The sequence below is a fragment of the Echinops telfairi genome, unplaced genomic scaffold (assembly GCF_000313985.2).
Source record: "Echinops telfairi isolate 266 unplaced genomic scaffold, ASM31398v2 ScPeMD7_49;HRSCAF=173, whole genome shotgun sequence".
NCBI lineage: Eukaryota > Metazoa > Chordata > Mammalia > Afrosoricida > Tenrecidae > Echinops > Echinops telfairi.
The window spans coordinates 1,792,370-1,813,040 of record NW_022103947.1 but is presented as its reverse complement, the minus strand read 5'-3'; the positions used below and the strand labels follow the sequence as shown (position 1 = coordinate 1,813,040).

Here is a 20,671-nt window from a genome sequence, read left to right as displayed (position 1 = left end):
CTACTTCCATAAACTGTTACCGTCTCAGAGACCCACAGCAGCGTGGCTATGAATCAGCACTGACGCCATGGCAGGGAGTTTGGTTTGGGTTGGGTCATCCTGTATAATCTCAACTCAATAAATTCAACTAATTGCAGCTTTAAACACGCCTTTTCAAGTAAGATCACAGCCACAGGTCCTGGAGGGGGTACAATTTGTGGAGCTTCACTATTCAATACACTAGAGTTGGCTAATTAGATTTGGGATTAACAAAGCTGAAAACATCCATAAACTTTCTGAAACCTCTTCACATACACACACAGATATACACACACAATTATGTACACACCAACATATATATGTATATGTATATATGTGTGCATATATATATATATATACACATTGCACATGCACAATACTGTGGTTTCTCTTCAGATCACATAAATCTTTCGCCTTTTTACACACACTCATACCAAAAACCAAATTCACTGCCATTAGGTTGATGCTGACTCATAGCGACTCCATAGGACCGTGTAGAATTGCCCCGGCATTTTGGTGACTGTTTAAGAGAGTATCTACATGTGACCTCCTCCCTGGGGGACGGACAGCAGAAAAGTGGGTGAAGGGAGACATCGGACAGGACACGATATGACAAAATAATAATTTATAAATTATCAAAGGCTCATGAGGGAGGGGGGAGTGGGGAAGGAGGGGAAAAATGAGGACCTGATGTCAGGGGCTTAAGTGGAGAGCAAATGTTTTGAGAATGATGAGGGCAATGAATGTACAAATGTGCTTTACACAATTGATGTATGTATGGATTGTGATAAGAGTTCTATGAGCCCCTAATAAAATGATTCTTTTTTAAAGAGAGAATAAAAAGCCCTGTCTTTCTCTAGCAGAGTAGCTGTTGGTTTCGAGTTGTTGACCTTTAGAATCTCAGCTCAACATGTAACCACTAGACCGCCAGGGTTCCTTTACATACACACAAATCTGATTTTTCCTTGGATTCTCTTGGCTCTTCTTGTACATGTTCCATGCTGGTTTAGCTATAGGTATTTGTCAGTCAGTTCTGACTCACAGCTACCCTATGTACAGCAGAATAAACACTCACTTGTTCTGTGCCATCAGTCACTTCTGTATTTGAGCCTATTGTTAAAGTCCGTGCCAATCCATCACCCTGATGATCTGTCTTCTTTGCTGACCCTCCACCAATGATCATCTCTTTCTTCAGAGATTGGTCTTTCCTAAATGCAAATCCAAAGAATGTGAATCTTGCATTTTCATTTCTAAGTAGAATTTCATCTGCAGTTTCCCAAGTCAGAATTGTTCATTCTTTTGGCAATACCACCATAATTAAAAGGCATAAATTCATTTTCAATCTTCTTATTCATTGTCCAACTGTCATATGCATATGAGGCAATTGAAAATACGCTGGCTTGGGGCGGGCATACTTTAGTCCTCAAAATGACATCTTGTATATTCACCAGCAACTGCTTCAAGTCCTCTTTGTTTTCAGAAAGCAAGATTATGTCATCTGCATATCACAAATTGTTAATGAGTTTTGCTCTAATCCTGATTTTTCTTCCTGTAGTCCACCTTAAATTTTCTGCTCAGCATACATATTCACATAAAAATGGTGAAAAGATACAACTCTGACCCACACATTCTCTGACTTTAAGCCATGCAACCTCCCTTTGCTCTGTTCAGTGACTGCCTCTTGATTTATGTACAGGTTCCACATGAGTACAATTAAATATTCTGGAATTCTCACTCTTCACAATACTTTCAATAATTTATATTCCACACAGTAGAATGCCTTTACATTGTCAATGAAACATCTTACTGGTATTGTTAGGTAGCTGGATAGGGGGTTGTTCCTCTCCATGCCTAGGGAGCCCCTATAGGGAGCTGGAAGCCGATAAAGGCTAAATGGCATGCACAATTCAGGCCCCAAGCCAGGAGGGTGGTATACCTGGGTGGACCCCAATCTAGGCCAGGTGGGCTTAATCTGCCAATGGGATCAACCAGTACCATCAACCATGTCTCCCAGCAGAAGGTCCTAAAAAGGCTGACACTTTGAGACCAACGCCCTCATCTCTAGCTGCTCTGCAGCGGTCCCACGCAGCCGGGCCACGGTCTCTCTCTGTCTCTGGCCTCACACAGCCACGAGAGTGTGCAGTGCCATGAGGGTGCTTGTGTTCAGTTGACTGTAACCCCTGAAACTGCTTCTATCCTTTATAAAAAACAAACAAACCCATTTGGATCACAAACCAGGTTTCGGCATGAATTCTTTCTCAAGCGAAGCCAAGGACGGAGGTATTTCTCAGGAGGAATCTAACATTATAGTGCCATGACTTGGAGATTAAGGCTCAGGACAGTGCACTGCATGCGATTTGGAAAAGATGCCAGCCTGGACTTCCCCCACAGCAGAAGTCACAGGGACCTGCTCGTTGGGGTCATGCGTAATGTGTTGAGAAGCCCCATCCCTTTGTGTCTGTCTTTCTATCTGTGCTCCCTATTTTTAGGGACTTTCTGTGCTTCTGGGGGCTTGCATGTTATCCCCAGACTCACTTCCTGGGATGGGATAGAAACACTGCAGCCTACAGTGTTGGGAAATTTCAGTCCCAAAAGCTTTATGGAGTTTCAGTAGTCTGTAAATCATATTGGTCTCTGCAGGACCCAGGTTCCGGTGGATTGCCCCCTGCTGGTCGACTAGGCCACATGTGGAGGGGGAACGGAATATGTGACCCTGGCCCAGATGGTGCTCGCAGCTCCAAACACATGGGGGGTGGGCGATGCTCAGTGGGCAGGCTGCTTGGGCCCTGGGAACTAATCTAGCTGCTTGGTTCTGTTGGATGTTTGCTTTAGCATCTGCCAGTGTGCTAGTTTGGGTTTGTTTTTTTCCTACCAGCTGGGTTTCTGTTGCCAAACCCTTGGGCAAAGGCATTCAGGAGCCAAGCCCTTAAGTTCCTGTTCACTTTCATCTCCAGAGCCTTTCAGCAATACTGCCTTCAGCACGTTTCCTGGGACAGCTCCTGGTACAGTTCCACTGTGACAAAATGTGTCCAGCCAAGGAACTCAATTTCCTTAGAATGTTCCCTGAGCCAATTGATGGGTTTCTCCTCCCCTTCACAGGTTTGGAAGACAGTGGTCACCTTTGAAGGCTATTGGGAGGCCACTCCAAGCAGTGGTCTCACTTTCAGAGGTCCGGTGAATTACTGGTGTCAGTGGTTTCCTCCATAGGCCCTGTACAGTCACCCAAGCCAGTGGCCATTGCTTGCTGTCTAGAAAACAGTCGGGGCCCAGTTTGTGAGCAAAGACTGGGGTCCCAGAGAAGGGGCACCTGCTCAAGGCCCCAGTTTCATGGCACCCTAGAGGCACGCACTGAAACTGCAGTCACTGACCTTGAGGCATTGAACTCTGTGACTTCTCTGCTGATTTGTTTTCTAGATGGGTATTGGAGGAACTGTCCCCCATTACATCCGGTCCTCACCTTCTTTCCTGGACACTGAGCACCACTCACAGGTGAAACTGTGGGAACTGTTGTACCTAGATCCCTCAGAAGCAGAGCATATAGACAAGCACCCCTGAGAGCTGCTGGCGGGGGGGGGGGGCCTCACTGTCACCCCAGAAAAGAGAAGTGCGCCACAGAAAACCCTACCTCAGGCCCATCACAGTCTTTAAGCCAGTAAATGCATTTACACCATTCCTGTGCTAAAGTGAACGAGCACCCATGCCTGTCAGTCCTAAGATTTCCTCTTTTCTAAACTTCCCATGACACGAACCCACACCTTCATGGGCACTGCCATCTCACAACCTTACCCCTGTCTCAACTAAACTGTCCATCTGTTTTGTTTCTTCCAGAAGTTCTCTGGTTACTAAGGTCTCTGAACCCAGTGTGCCAGCTCCAGAAGCACCAGCTCCTGGACCACCCGACCTCATCCATCGGGGGCCCTGAGTGGATAAGCCATTCCAGAAGGGTAGGAAGGATGTGGACCCCAACCCCACTTCATGCCCCTTTGGCCAGCACGAAGCAGCTAGAGATGTCACCCAGAGTCCCCAAAGATTTGGGTCCATGCTCCAAGGGGGCAAATGTTACCTTTTCCGGTAATTTGGTCTGGCAGTTTGTGGTAGTTACATAATCTGGTGTCAATTTGGGACTTGAGAGGATTAAGAGTGAAGGGGTGGAGTCTAGCCTGTCAATAATTGTATAGCCAATGAGGCCTCTGTGTGGGCATGGCCTTCCCCTGAGGATTCTGGGAATTACTATATTTCCTCCTTGGAGGTGGGAGACACTCTTTTTCTCAGCTCAATCCCTGAGAGATGCTCTACTGACAAGAGACATGCACTACGATGATAGACACCATGCCCTAGGAACTGGAGGAGCCATGTGGAGACCCCTGCCAGTGCTGGGGTACTCCTACTGCCACTGGATCCACAAGAGTTTGCACCCACTGGCCTGTGATCTTCCTGCATTCGGCATCAGTGCATGTGTTTTGTGAGTCTGAAGAGGACTTTTTAGATTGGTGTCAGACATATGGGCAAATATTGGAGTTATGGACCGGGCTGGGATGTTTTCTAATATTCAACTGCTCTTGTATATAAAGCTGTTTCCTGTATACATGTTAATGTCTATGGCTTTGTTTCTCTAATCCACTCAGACTAACACACAGCTATCTTTAAAATTTGTTAGCATAGCTAAGTAAGCAGTTCCAGAGTTGCACCTATTTGTTGAAATGTCTCAAGTGGTATTTCATCAAATACTTGAGCCTTGTTTCTCGTTAATGGCTTCAGTGTGGCCTAAACTTCTTCTTTTAGTGTCATTTGCTCTTGATCATACACTACTTCCAGAAATGGCCCACCAGTCATCAATCAATTAGCTGAACTGTGATAGCTTACATCTCATTGTTATGCTGGGACCTATGCCACCAGTATTTCAAATACCATAAGTGTCACTCTTGGTGGACAGGTTTCAGCAGTTTCCATTCTAACATTAAAAAGAAGGATTTGGTAATTTAATTCTACAAATATTGTCAACTATAGCCTTATCAATAACATTGCCTATAGTGCTGGAAGATAAGCCTTGTAGTCAGAAGGTCCTAAAATGTCACTGAAGAAGAGCTGCCTCTCAAACTAGATCGATCTTTAATTACATAAAGATATGAAATGATGTTATGTTCTACCTGTTGACATTTTGCCCCATTCAGAAATCACCTCTTCTTTTACTTGGTGATACCTGTTGTTGATTTAGCTTCATCTTAAAGCACAGAACCAAACCCACTGTTATTCAGTCAATTCCAATTCACATGGAAATACTTTGCATAGGATTTACAAGGCTGGTGGTTTTGAACCACGGACCTTGTACCTTACCTAACAGCACCATCAGGGCTCCATTACAAGCCAGAGGAGGCAAAAAATAATTCTGATTGTCCAAAAAATTAAGCTTGAAAACATATTTGAGGTTATTTCAGTATTTACGGACTTAATTATTACCTCAAACAATGAAACATAAAGGACTAATATTTTATTAACTTTTTTTGGTGCAAGATTAAATATTCTTAGTTCTCCTTTAACTTCCATGTTATTTTGAAAACCTTGTACAATCAAATTTGTTTAGTCTTCTTTGTGTTTTGTTTGCCAATTTTCATGTGTATTGTATTCTTAGAATATTCCTGTATCTTTAATTTTTTTTTTCTTCCACAATCTCTATACTTTATTATCATAAATCACAAACTACTGTTGTGCAGCCATAGAGATCATGGACTGGCATGGGATGGCAGAATGTTGATACACTTAATAGGTGAATTTCTACAGTTAACTGTGTATTAGTATGTTTTGAGAAGCAATGGAAAAAATAAAAGTGAAAAAATAAGGTTGTATACCCATGAATTTCATTATACCACAATTTATGATTGTTCACACCAATGTTAACCAAAGCATGGCCATATACTAACTGTATTATTTAATTTTTATAAATAATATTATGCATTTTTCACTAGATATACACTGTCATCATTAATGTCTTATTAGTACTATACTCAGTGGCAGATACTACCTACTACAATCATCATCTTGGAAACAGTAAGTTTTACTTGAATTATTTCAATTGCTCATGATAACAATTCACTATTGAGTATCAAAGTTCTCCATTGATAATTGTTTTTTAGTTTTACAATGTTATTACATTGATTTCATTTTAATTTATCTAAATATTCACAAATTATTTATTTAACCATCATCTATCAATATTTCATTGCTCAGAAACAAAACTATACCTATTTAAGGAGCCTTCTAATTAAAAATCTGTCAATCCAGTGATGGATTTGGCTATCTATCAACCCCCAAATACTGTTCTGATCGACTGCACCTTTTACTCTTTGATTATGAAGGATGACTCAATTATCAGGTAATGAAAGCAATACACACTTGAATCAATAAATTACAGAAGTTTTGATTTGGGCTCAAAAGCTAGTTTGCTAAAAAAAATAAAGAAAACAAATACACGACAGCATTCTTAATTTAACACATTTTTCTAATCTTTATTATCACCACCATTACAATCATTGCAACTATTTCTGTGCCCACTTAAAAAGAGCTAAGACTAGAGTTACTATAGTAGCTATCAGAAAAAAAAAATTAATGAAGCTATCTTATTAGCTTCTGGGAGTGGGGCAAAAGGTCATAAGCTTGGTTACTAAGGTTGGAGGTTCAAGCCCATCTAGAAGCAACTTGGAAGAAAGGCCTGCCAATCTGCTTCTGAAACAGCTGTTGAAAACCCTATGGAGCCATTCTACACTACCCACACCCACACTTGTACACAGAAGGGGGCTAAAAAACAGTCATAAAAAATGCCATTGTCTTTGTATTCTACTTTTCCATTAACTTTCAGATGCCACTTATTTGTGTGTGCATGTGTAATTATCTGCTACACCTATCTGCCCGTTTATCATACAATAGTGACTTGTGTGTTGCTGTGACATTGGAAGGAGACCCACAAGTATTTCATATACCAGCAGGATTGCATGAGTTGGCCTTGAACATGCTGGTAATTGTAAGGCTGAGCCAGACCAGGCAACATTTTATTTTGATGCATATGAAGTGGTCTTATGTCAACCAGCTCCATGATGGCTCTCTTTCCAATCATCCATCTTCCATCCAAGCATTCATCTTCCATCCAAGCATTCTTCATCTGCAATTCACTGCCATTCATGGATCTGTTCCACAACACACACAAAAGTTGGCTCCAGGTAACTTATCAAGTTAAATGAAATTAATCTTAGAATGTATTGATTTATTGAATTGTTTACTCATGGAATCATTGCTTGAGGTCACAGGAAGGTTAAAAATGGGCTGCTTTTTCAGCACCTGATGGCCTCTTTTGTTTTTATCTCCATCAGTTCTCTTCTTCCTTTTTTTTATTCTTTCACTCTTCTATTCCTTCCTCTTAGCTCCAGTGCAAGAGAATATGCTGAACATCAGCCTAATTTCAAAGTGTCTGGTGAGTGCAAATGGTTCAATGCTTAACTACCAGCCTAAAGGATGGCAGTTCATACCCAGCCAGAGGTGCCTTGAAGGATAGCTTAGTGCTCTGCTTCCAAAAGGTCACAGCCATGAGAAATCTGTGGAACCATTCAACTTGGCCCACCTGAGATAGCTATGAGTCCGAACCAACTGAATGACAACTAATGGCATCATTCCATGGTTTCCCCCAAACACCACCCCTCTTCTATCAAAAGGGAAGTCCCCACAGACCAGAGTAATACAGCCTCGCTCTTGACTGAGTCCATGCCAGCTTCCCAACAGCAGGCAGGTAACCTAATTTTGTTAAATGATTTAATTTTACCGTAAGCAAGTTGGAGATACTTAGGTATAAATTATAGTCATCCTCAATCTGAGCATGATGAATAGCATAAGTCTTTTGTTTTGAAAGTCTCCACTGTTATAAAACAGCTGAACTTCCCAGAAGAGGGCCTCAAACAATGTTTATGAAGCAATCAATTTGACAGGCTAAAATATGGAGTTATTAGATTATCCTCTTGGAAGCTCTTTATAGTAATCTGTAGTTAAAGCACATCATATTGCATGTGGGGGAGGGATGACATGGGAGTAAGAAAACTTATAATAATATGTGATTAACTCCTTGGGAATATAGTTTACCAACCCACAGTTGCTTACCATAAAATATCAATATCCAGAATGTTATAAAACCTTCTCTCTATAAATTGGAAAATTTGCTCTTAACTTTTACAGCAGAAATATTGTTATTATTTTTCCTCATTATGGAACCTGATACCAATTATATTAAAATGAGAATCACAAATGTATGAATAATTGTGGTATATAGCACTATGCTTTTAGATGCTAACAGTAAATCAACAGTGTGATGGCATCAAGAAAACCTACAACTAAAACATGCAAAACAACCACAACAAATATTTTTAATGATGAGTGTACAATATTAAATGTTGTAATTTCATTTAAAAATTCCAAGTTTGTGTCCACAAGGAATATATTTTATCAACATTTTATTCATGCCTTGAACATGGATTTCATTAGGAAAGTACTATATTATGTACAATAAAGGGACCCATTCATGTAAAATACCAAGGTGTTTAGGAGACCCGGTTCTAACACAGATCCTACTTCCTTCTTTTGTGTTCTTAGGGGAAGTTATTTTACTTAACCCAGCCTTATGTTTTCAACCCAGAAAATAAAAAGAGCACCAATAGTTCTTTGAGTTGCATTGAAAACCAAAAGGAATATTTCTAAAATGTTCATTTGACATACAATAATGATAATTATACCAAAATTTCAATAATTCCTACCTTCTCTATGGGGTGAGCAATGATCTAGAATTTCACAAGTGACAATTTAACTTATGTTCAAAATTAAATTGTTCACAAATAAATGTTAATAATTAAATTAAGTTTCACAAATAGCCATTAAATTGATGTTCACAATTAAATTACCAATATGAAGAAATTCAATCTAATCATACTAAAGAAAATAAGGCAGAGAGAAGTTAACTTGTCTAATGTCACAAAGTTTCAAGAGGACCTGAATTTTTAAACCCAATTAGTTTAAGGAGCCTTGGTGGTACAATGGATGAAGTATTAGAGTGGTAAGCCTCCATTTGTCTGTTAAACCCATCAACTGCTCTCTGGGAGAAGACGAGATTGTCTACTCACCTAAACATCTATAGTCTCAGAAATACCGTGGATCAGTTCTACTCTCCTATATAGTGTTGGAATTAATCCCAGGGCCGTAGGTTTTTAGGTTGGCTCTGGAGTCCCTGAGTAGTTTGAAACAGCTATTGGCCTTGGCTGCTAACTGAAAGCCAAAAGGTTGGAAGTTCTAGCCCACTCAAATGTGCCTTGCCTGGCAATCTACTTCTGAAAATTCAGCCACTGAAAACCCTATGGAGCATAGTTCTACTGTAATGCACGAGTCAAACTGACTTGATGACATGTGAAAGACCAATGCCAAGACTGGTGATCTTCCTAAACTCTATAAACCAGTTGTGTCAACCAATTCTCTTTCTGGTAACCCACATATGTTGAGGTTTTCAATGGCTGGTCTATGAGAAGTAAATCACCAGGCCTTTCTTCCAAGGCATCTCTGGGTGAACTAAAACATCCAACCTTTGATTACCAAGTGAACTTATTAACCATTTGCACCATCCAGGGGTTCCAAACCTTTGATAAATGATATGGACTATTCTTATTTGTAAAACAGTGGAGGAGAGAAAAGAAAACAGACAGGGTGATTGAATATGCTTAGTATGCTAGGGCTTGTTCTGGAATTTTGCATGTGCTTTATAATTTAATCTTCATAACATAGAAGGGAAATATGATTATCCCCATTGTGCTGGTAAGAAGTTTTAGTATGAGGGACATTGTATGCGAAATAAGGTGAGATAGTGTGGGAAAACTCACGTCACTCCATCAGAATCCAAATAATAAAGGATCTCAACTACTCAAGTCTGTATTTCTTTAACAGTGGTCATAATCTTTTCTAATGTAGATATGTTTATTGGAATTTACACACCCACCCCTTTCCCTTGATAAATAGACATGTGAATATGTCAAAGAAAAAGTAGTCTTCGGGACTGTCTGGGTACAGTGTCTGGGTTGGGAAGCTTGCTGGAGAAATGGGTAGCTAGGGGAATGGAGCCCTAGCACTGGGTCAGTATAGACACAACCTAAAAAAATTCAACCATAAAGCTGTGGGAATAAAACACTGGAAGTCCTTCTGACTTTGGGATGTGAATTGTCTACATAAGAATTAAAATAACAAGCTACTTGTTTTTCTTCTTGGATTTGAGTAGGGAGGAGAAGGATAGGCCTTGGAGGCACCTGCCTGAATTTAAAGGAAACCATTTCTAAACACTTCATAGAAGCTATCCATCATATATGTCCAATTTTGCAGAATATGAATGAAATTATATTACATGTTTGATGCGTTCTGTGCATGATCTTTCTTTTTGTTTAGGATAAGCTCTCCTACCTCAATACATCCACTTATCTTGAAGTAAATTATCAACTATCTTTTACATAATGACATGTAGCAATGCATATGCCCACCCCAGGAGCACTATTGGAAGAAACATCAGAAAATCAGTGGTTAAACTCAATCTTTGTACACCCACACATAGTCTGTGGATTTCATTTAACATTCAATCATTATTAATTCATTTGTCCAACAACTACTTCTGAGAGTTTATGAAGTGCCAAGCACTGGGCAGACCCTGGGAAAATAGTCAATCAAGTTTTCTAGCTCTAGGTGAAAACGAGTAAATAGAAGCAATATAGATAGCCTGCTACTAGGAGCAGGCTAAATGGCAGCAACCGAAGGGATAGCTGATGGCTTAATTCTGCAGGGACACACACACACACACACACACACACACACACACACACGAAAGTGCTCCAGAATTCATTATAATAATATAAACTAGTGCAATTACCCAACCACGAATCATCAAAAGTAATGTAAAATATGGCATGTCTGCTTAGTCAAAGAAAGATTTTTATCTTATGGCATTGAATGAAATCATGGAGCAGCAGGTTCTTAAAGGCAACAGCTTTAGTTACTAGAAATTTGCTTCTGTGGAATTTTATAAATGAAGAATATATGCAACTACCAATTTCTGTCTACAAACTAATGTCAACATCATTTGATGAGAGAAGATTGGAGTTCTTCACATTTTCTAAAAAAACAGAAACTATTTATTCTTTTTAAAACTTAGTTTCTTGAATTCATAAAATAGGAATAATAATTCTTTCCTACAGAACTGTCCGATGGGTCATATTATAGAAAGTATCTAACTGTGATTTGAAGATAGTGACATATTGGATAAATATGAAAAATTGCCTTCTTATAGATCCAGGTGCATCTAGAGCACAGGAGAGCCAGGGTTCACTGAGCTGGGAGCAGAAAGACTAGTGTTTCATTCTGGCTGTGTTACTTATTAATATATTAGAACAAGAAGTAATTCAGTTACTCTAATATTTTATTTCATGTAAAAAAAAAGATAAAGGTCAGAGGACTTTTAAGGTCCATACCTACAATAAAATTACATGGCTAAAGATGAAGAAAAGCTCTCCCTTGCAAATTATAGTGCCAGAAATGTGATCACAGGCAAGCTATTATTTTCAAAGCTCAGGAAAAGCCTTGGGGTGAAAGAAATTACTCAGTAACATTCAAAATATGCCATTGTCTTGTTTTACTTTATATCACTTTTTAAAAAGCATTTTATTATAACCAATTGATAATTAGTTTTGAATAAAGACAAGGTTATTTTCTTACTTTAAAAGAAAAGACATAAAGGTGTAGAAACTGTAGATGGCTGATCAAGAAGTAGAACATAAAATGATGAAAATGATGATAACAAAAGGCATGTGAATTTATAGAATTACCTCCTGCCCAAAATTAATTGCATCCATATATTTTCTTTGCCACTTTATAGAAAGGACAATGAGTAAAGGATTCTCTTTATTTATACGTGCAAATTATTTTAGACTCTAGAAAGAATGCAGCTGAACAAGACCGTCTCAGCTTCTTAGGAGTGCTGATTCTGCTTTAGGAGTCGAACCATAAATGAGAAAGAAACCATTACAAGTTATATTAAGTTCTGAAGGATGAAACAGGGGAAAGTGTGATCTGAAAACCAAGGCCTAGAGGAAAGTTGAAAGAGGAGAAGAGAAAAAATGATAATTTCATGCTGTCCAGGTGATCTGGGAATTTTCTCTGAAGAAGTGAGGCACTTATATTTTATGTCAACTTGCACCTCTTTGAAAATATGGGTTGGAGTGCAGCCTGTCCATCAGACTGATGATGGTGCCTTTTTGATAGTGTGACCTTTTAAGAGAGAGACAGTGAGAACTTCTCTCGCTTGCCCCTTATTCTCCCTGCTTGCTGGAATTTTGTGTCTGTCTTTAGGCACAGCCCCATGTGAGCTGTTGGGGCCCCCCCACATTCCTAAAGACCTTGTCTCCCTGTGACTAGTGTGTGATCTCCCTGGGTTTTGTTTCAGCTTTATCGGCTTATGGGTCTGAAGAGGGCTTTAGCTAGCATGCATCCCATGGACTTGAGTTGCACTGGGGTGGAATGCCTTCTTGATATAAAGTTCTTTCTTATAGCTTATTAATATAAGGTTATTTTGCATACATATATGAGTGTCACTGATTTTGTTGCCTTAGACAGTCCAGCCTGTGAGGGCTGCAAGACCAGAAAAAGTCACCCATGTGGAGAATCAGGAGAAAAGTATTCCAGCCAGAGGGAAAAAGTATCAAGGATCCAATGAGGAAAAAAAGGGGTTATAATTTTTGAGAAATAAAAATGGGACCATGGTACAAAATTTGAGATTTATCCTAAGTACAGTAGAAAATAGAAAGCAGGAATGTGAAAACAAAACAAAACAAATAACCCTCTAACTTACATTTTTAAAAGATTACTCTGGCTGTTTCATGAGAAATTATTTAAAAAAGGGCTAAGGAAGATTCAGGAAGACCATGTAAGAATGGATGAGATATAGTACCTCTTAATTGTAGCTGGGTATATGGCAAGTATTCTCACTACTTTTTCAGAAACAAGTAGGGGAGAATGGTGAGAACTGGGGAACTGGTAGTTAGTGGAAGAAGATTATGCAACGAATATTGATATCAAAGATGATGTCATCTTAGTGGAAGTTCTCTAGTGACATGCTGCCCTGCTATGGTTGGCACTCTGTATTTATTATTTGAATGAAGATACGCTTATCAAATTTTCCACTGACACAAACCTAGGAAATCAAGCAATATGTAAGATAACCAAGAAAAGATGTAAAAAATTTTAACAGTGCTTGAACAAAGGGTCCTCACCTGAAGGTGAATTTAATCGGGTAAATAAAACATTCTGAATTTGGGTTAATAAAATAATATATCTGGTAGCATTGGACTTATAGCAATTCATTAAAAAATCAATCCTGAGACTTTAGATGACCATATTCTCAAAATAAGGTTATAACTTATTCTCAAAATAATGGTCATCCCTCCAGGCCTTTAGTCACCCCACCTCTATCTCTAATTATAGATGAACACCCATTTTCTCATGCCTTCTTGGTCATGCTGTCCTGCCCAACTCCGTGGCTGGGAAGCGATCTCATTTCTAAATTCGGAGTCACTCTTCAGTGGACGCACCAACCCTCCTCTTCAACCCCATTATTATTAGCATTCCTTCCCACTGAATCCTCACTTGCTCCACCTTTACCTCTTGACCTAGTTAACCCCGTGGTATGGGACACTACCACCACAGTTTTTGCTAATCACCATCACCCTGTTCTTATATGCCTCAAAGACCGCACTATTTTCCCATCTCAGCCACACACCACAAAGGTTTAAAGCCTATTATACAGTCTCTACTTGCAAATAATCTCCTCACACCTATTCATTCTTCTTGCAACCCTCCAATTTGACCAGTAAAAAAACCCAATGACACTCATTAACCCAATAGCCTCATTAACAAGACTGTTATTCCTATATATCCAGTGGTCCCCAACACCTACACTCTTTTGTCCCACATTCCCCCTTTACCACCCACTTTATGCTTTTAAACTTAAAGGATGCTTTCTTCACTATCCCTCTTAACCCTGCCTGCCAGCACCTGTTTGCCTTTACATGGGAAGACCCAGATGCCCACACAGCTTCCCAATACTCTTGGACGGTCTTGACCCAGGAATTCCAAAACGCGCCTCATTTATTCAAACAGGCCATTGCGGCAGACTTACAGGAGTGCCCACTGTCACCATCTACCCTTCTACAGTATGTAAAGAACTTTTGTTACGTAGCCCAACCCTGGACAGTTCTAAAAAAAACACACAGCACGGCTCTTAAATTTTTTTGCTTCTCAGGGCTACCGAGTTTCATGTTCCAAGGCTCAACTCTCCAGCACTTTTGTCACTTATTTGGGCCTGTGCCTCACCCCTACCACCTGGGGCTTAACTTTAGATCAATGACAGGCAGTAAGGAACCTCCAAACATCTACCTCAGCTGAACAGATACTTTCCTTTCTTGGCTTTGTGGATTTTTTCAGACATTGCATCCCCAACTTTCCCCTCATAGCTAAGCCATTGTATGATGCAGCAAAAGCCACTCCCATCGGAACCCCACTGGACTGCCCTTGGGAGGTCAAGGTAGCTTTTAAAAAGCACAGAAAACATTTTTACAACCATGCCTCCACCCCCACCCCACCCCCTTGTGTTTGCCAAATACTAATAAACCCTTTCTTCTTTTCACCAACAAAAAGCAGGGCATGGCAGTTGTAGTCCTCACCAAGCCTCTGGGACCCACCCACTCTCCAATTGCATGCTTATCCACACAACTAGACTAGACACAACAGTCCAGGGTCCAGGGATGGCAGCTGTGCCTCTGGGCCCTGGCAGCTGCAACCATCCTCACCAAAGAAGCCCTCAAGATCACCCTGGGGCAACTTCTTCAAACCTTTTCTCCCCACAGGTTCCAAGATCTATTGTCACACCGTTTCCTCTCCTTTCTTCCCTCAGCCCCTTGCCTACTGAACTTGCCCCTCGTCACCCTGCTTGCCAGCAGGAAGTAGCCAGAACGACTCATGTCACCTCCTTATCACTTAAAGGCTGGAATGACTGGACGGGACCAGAAAAGCAAGGGCTGAACACCCCCACAAGACTGAAAGCAAGCCAGAATAGATGGCGCCAGATAGGACAGCTGATACCAGGAAGTGAGATCACATGCTCTGGGTACAAGGGAAACTTCCAGAGGTTGACAAACAATTCTCGGGGCAGCCAGACCCCATCTGCTGATTGCCACACATTCCGGGCATTCTTCACCCCCTCTTTAAACCCTGTGTCCCCAGCTGCTGGACGCAACTTCCCTGGGATACTTGCTAGCCCACGGAACCTTGTCCAGGAGCATCTTTTCTAATAAAGAGCTTTTACAGCCTCTTAACTTTTTCTCTCTTTCTCCTCATCCCTCAGTTTACTTCTTAATAACATAAGCAGCCATTTAAAAAAATATTATTGCCAGTTGTGTTCATTGAAGAGGTGCATGTGAAGTGACAGTAACGGTTCCAGTGTCTTCTGCAAAAATCAAGGCATATATAAGAACTGCACACATTTCTGTAGGCCATGATCTAACTGATCCATTTATATAATCAAGTGTGCTGTGCAGAAGATGCCTGTGGATTTAGTATCTGAAGAAGAAAAGAATGATGGGACAAGGGATATGGTCCTATTTCCTCATATATGAAGCCATCTAGAATCATTGGAACGTTGGCAGGGCATTGGTAGAATCCTCATCTCTAAGTCGAGGTGTTGGCTTTGATTCTCAGTCCATACATGTTGCTCTGATGTTCAACAGGTTTAAGTGGAGCTCCCAGACTAACACATATTAGGAAGAAAGGTGTGGCAATTTACTTATTGAAATCACTTAACAAAAATGATATGTATCACAGCAGTACAGTCCACAACAGATCATGGGCACAACATAGGACATGGAAGGGATTTTGTTTATCTGTGTGTTCTCTGTTGTGCATGGGGTTCCATGAGTGAGGGAGAAGCTAACAACAGAAGCTAACAACAAACAGAATCAAACAGTAAGAACTAGTGAAGACACTGATGGAAATGGAGAGTTTGCCCTCATAACAGATATCTGGATTTTTAAAAATTATTTTTAGCAATGAGAGCAGTCTACGATTGGTCAGGATGCTATGTGATGAATGTGGGGGCTGTCCTCACCAGAATTCTCCAAACTGACTAATTACTGCCAGGAATTCTGAAGATGACAAGTGTATCTACAAGCACAGAATGAGCAAGGTGACCTTGCAGGTTCACAGGGCAGCCAGCTCAACAGTAGTGGTGGAGGAACCATTCTTAGGTTAAAGTAGTCTATTTCAGTGGCTCCCCTTGACTATGAGATGCTGTCATATGTATATAAAAATGCCTGCGCTTTTACAAAGAATGACAAATGGAAACTTGTGCTTATATGTCATGAGTTCTAAGATGAAGAGGCCAGGAATGCTTCATCTTGCTTCATATATTGTAATTGTTACTAGAAATTTCACACTGTAAAAGTCAAACATCTACAATATTAACTGAATACTTAAGATTTTCCTACTCGAGAATCCCTTAACATGATTATGTTCTAAAATTACTCAAACAAGATTCATTTTTCATTGCAAAATTAAATAAAATCAATAGTGAAGTGTGGATATTATATTACTCAACCACGAGAAAGAAACAGTTTGGTTTTGGAGCACTCAATCAGACACGTTATCCTTCTATTAGTCTGTGTATCTAGGAATATGTAAAAGACAATCAAAAGAAATTCACAAACAAAATCACCTTGAAGACCAATATACATAGTACTTAGAAAATTCATTTCCCCACTAATAAAAAGGCAACCAAATGGCAATAATAGATTAAGCACTGGATATTAGGAATATTTGATGTTAGGTTTCTGGGGAGACTTTTGCTAATGAGAATATTCTACATGTTGCTGTCAACATACTTGCAAATTCCAAAGCCTTTGGCATTAATGCACTGTTAGATGAGTTGGGACTTTACATGAATAAATTTATAATCATATGCATATACAAACTTTTAAAATATAACTGAACATCAATCTTTAAAGGCATCTAGTCTCAAATGGGTACCCACTGCTTCTGTCAGTGGATTTTATTTTCAACTCCTGATTCCTCAATTGAACTTTCTTTCAAATGCACCTGGCCTTCCATTAAATGGTTGACTGAAGAAATACAAAAGGTTTGTAGCAATTTGGTTGTTTCTACTTTTTGTTATTATTGTAATTTAAAAGTTTTTATATTCTATGAAGTACAAAAATGAAAACTAGAGGATTATAGGATTTATTGTCTACCAAGGATTTATGCTAACTGGAAAATAAGTAATTATTTAATATCACTTTTCTAGCCCACATATCTATAACTCCCAAAAGATGACTTTTCCTGCATTGGTCTGAGTAAGAAAATGGTGAAGATACTGATAGGATTCACTAGTGAGTATTCATGAACAAGAGTCATTGGAATACAATTCTGCTGGGTATAAAATGGGCCCTCTGAGAAGTCGGACAGAAGAGAATCACTGCCAGCAAGAGCCAGGAGTGGAGTGCACCCTGTGTGAGCCCAGAGATTCCTGGATCCAGAAGACAGCTGTGATATTAGAGGAGCAGTAGTAGGAGCCAGACCTTGGTATAGATTCTGGATTTCTCAGCCCACAGAGCAAGTAAGGTTGAGCTTTGGGCAGGAGGCTGATTTGTGGACTGGGGGGCCTCTAGGCTCTTGCTTGGAGAAGTTGGATTTGCTGACCCATGGAGGTGGAGCTGAGTGCCCATAGGCACTTAATTCAGGGGGTTGAATTTGCTGACCTATGGAGTTTGAGCTGAATGTCTTTGGGTTGACTTTTAATGGTAGAGTGGCATGATCTTTTGGAATTTGTTAGCAGTCCTGAAAGAATGCTATCACACGTATCTAGAGCATTTCTCACTTGGATCATAACCTGCTAACTCCCTTAATAGACCCTATAATCATTAATTTTGTCTTTGAGTTCTATGTAGACATTGTAAAAAATATTACAACAAAGTAAAAATAGTAGTTAAGACAACACACCAACTCTGAGCTTTAAGGTTAAAGCATTTTTTTATAGTGGCTATTAAGAAACTTATGGTTGGTTCGATTGCTTGTTTATATACATTGCCTTTATAATATGCATCTCTGTGTAATTTCCAGCATGCATGCATCTCTGCTGTTGTGCACCCATCAGTTGCATTTGTACTCACAGTGACCCTATTATTAGGACAGAGCAGAACTGCTTCATGAGGTTCCCACGGCTGCAATCTGTACAGAAGCAGATTGCTGCACCTTTTCCCCATGCAGCAGCTGGTAGATTCGAACCAGTGTTTAACTACTGTCTTGCTAGAGCTTCTTGCTATAAGAGGGTAAATTTCCATGTGTGAAGTTATGTATGTACAAAGCATCATATACCAATACTACAATATAATTGATAATATATATATAATCTTTATAAAACCAGACGTGTACATTTTCCAATTTAGATTTACAGTTTATACTACCAACAAGATATTTCCCAAATATGACAAATAAAGATAATTGTATAGTAAATTAACTTATATTTGGTTTTGGAAAATAAACTGTTTTAAAGGCTTATTGGTACAATGATACAAAAGCTCAAAGTAACATTTGCAGCATGATTTAATTGCTACTTACAAGCAAACTGAAGCTTTGCTTCTCTGCTAACAATTGTTCCAAAGGAATTTGTTGCTATGCACTGGTATGTTCCAGCATCTTGGGTTTTATTGGGGTTATTGATCAGCAAGCTGCCTTCAACAACACTGTAGCGGAAATCCATACCAATGTCAACATCTGTTCCATTTAACTTCCACCTGTAGTATAAAAATGCCAGTAGAGAACGCCTTGTAATATTAATCAATAATTCTGAATTGTCCAAAATACATAAAACCATAAATAGAATGAAATATTATTTCTCACTTTTTAAACTACAGGAACAAATTAGAAATGCTCTACCCCACAATGGTGACACCTTAAATGCTTATGAACAGAGCACATCTTTGCAAGTAAACAAGGTTATTAAATTCCAATGCCTGCTTTTATGACTATGTTAGATGCTTTTACAAATACATCACATTATTTTATTTTAACTTTTCTATTGTGCCTCGTACAAACTTCTTCAAACAGGGCTGTTCCGTAATTAGCCCTGCACTCTCCTCCAATTTGCAGTGGTTCTATCAATGGGTCCATTCAGATAATACAGTAAAGTACTTCCAGGTAGACAGCTGACCATTTGAGGAAACTGAAATAGCAGCCTTGCCTCGATTTGGTCCTAAAGATGACTAAAACACCCAAGTGCAAAACTGAAGAACTCCATTGATCTAGAATTGTTTAGGGACCACACTAGTCTCAAGTGTAGATTGCTATGCAACTCTCCTTACAGAATGACAGTCAAATAGCAATCATGCTTTGCAGTAAACTGAAGATTGTCCCATTAATTTACAAAGTCAGAAAAGAAAAAAAAATTCTGTTCTTCTCTTGGTTTACTTGTATCACTTATGTATCTTAATATAGAATTTGTGCCAATAAATTAGTTTTAGTAGGACGCATACATTCCAACAGCAGTGCTTTAATGAACAAGATGTACTTTATACCTATTTGACTGCCTATCCAACAATAATGTTCCAGAGGGAGAGAGCTTATCTTAACCAAACTTACTTACAGAAAGTCATTTGAAGGGTTAAGACCTTTTCAATAAATAACTATCATATGTCTTAACTGTCAGATCAAACAAAGTCTATCAGATCATTGAAGTAGCATGGTTGAAGCTTCTGTAAGATCTACAGTCTCGCAGTGGCATTCCTACTGGAACATGAAAAACATCCGTCCCACAAAGGGTATCGATCGAAAGCCGCAGCAGAAACAAAATGGGAGAGATTAGCCTTGTTTCCTTCAAACAGTAAAAATGTAACACTTCACATTTTGAATTTGAAAATTCGCACATTGTGAATCCTCTCATAACACCCTGGAGCCCCATGGCTGGCCAATTCTGAGTTTGATCCCCAGCTGGGTTCCCGCATGCACAGCCATCACGCATGTGTTGGTGGAGGCTTGTTTTTATATGCTTCCAAATCAGTCATAAACAAAACCAATTCCATGAGACTTTCATTCATATTCCTAGTCAATTAATCAAAACTATCTCCAGTCTCCTACAGAATGATCCCTGTTCCTTGATGTAGGACTTTTACCTTCTTGGTAAATGATCATAATAAAGACCCTCTACGTCCTGGCGGATTAAGTACTTTAATACTTTAAGGATAGTTGAATTAGTTGCCTTCTGTTGCTGCATTCACACTCATGGGGCTTCTCTCTATTCAGAACAGAATTATTCTATGAGGTTTTCAAAACTGTGACTGTTCAGAAGCAGACTGCAAAGCGAGTCTTCCAAGGTGCCCATGGATGGTTAGGACTGCCAGTCTTTCCAGGACTAAGTCAAGCACGGAATCATTTGTACTCTATGGGTCTCTCTGAAAGGTAGAGATTAGGTCTTCCTCACTTTTGTAAATCTCCCTTTAATCACCTAAAACCTGCTAGTTTCACTGTACTCAATAGATGGTGATTGAATAAAATTGAA

At 39.6% G+C, this 20,671-nt stretch overlaps 1 protein-coding gene across 1 annotated transcript in view; it reads right to left on the bottom strand.

Annotated features, from left to right (window-relative positions):
• The window catches only part of CNTN4 (contactin 4), a 1,263,733-nt gene that overhangs the window by 452,110 nt on the left and 790,952 nt on the right, over positions 1 to 20,671 (bottom strand). The window contains exon 7 of the mRNA XM_045290662.1: positions 18,738 to 18,911. Coding sequence (XP_045146597.1) covers positions 18,738 to 18,911 — 174 coding nt within the window. The remainder of the gene's footprint in view (positions 1 to 18,737; positions 18,912 to 20,671) is intronic.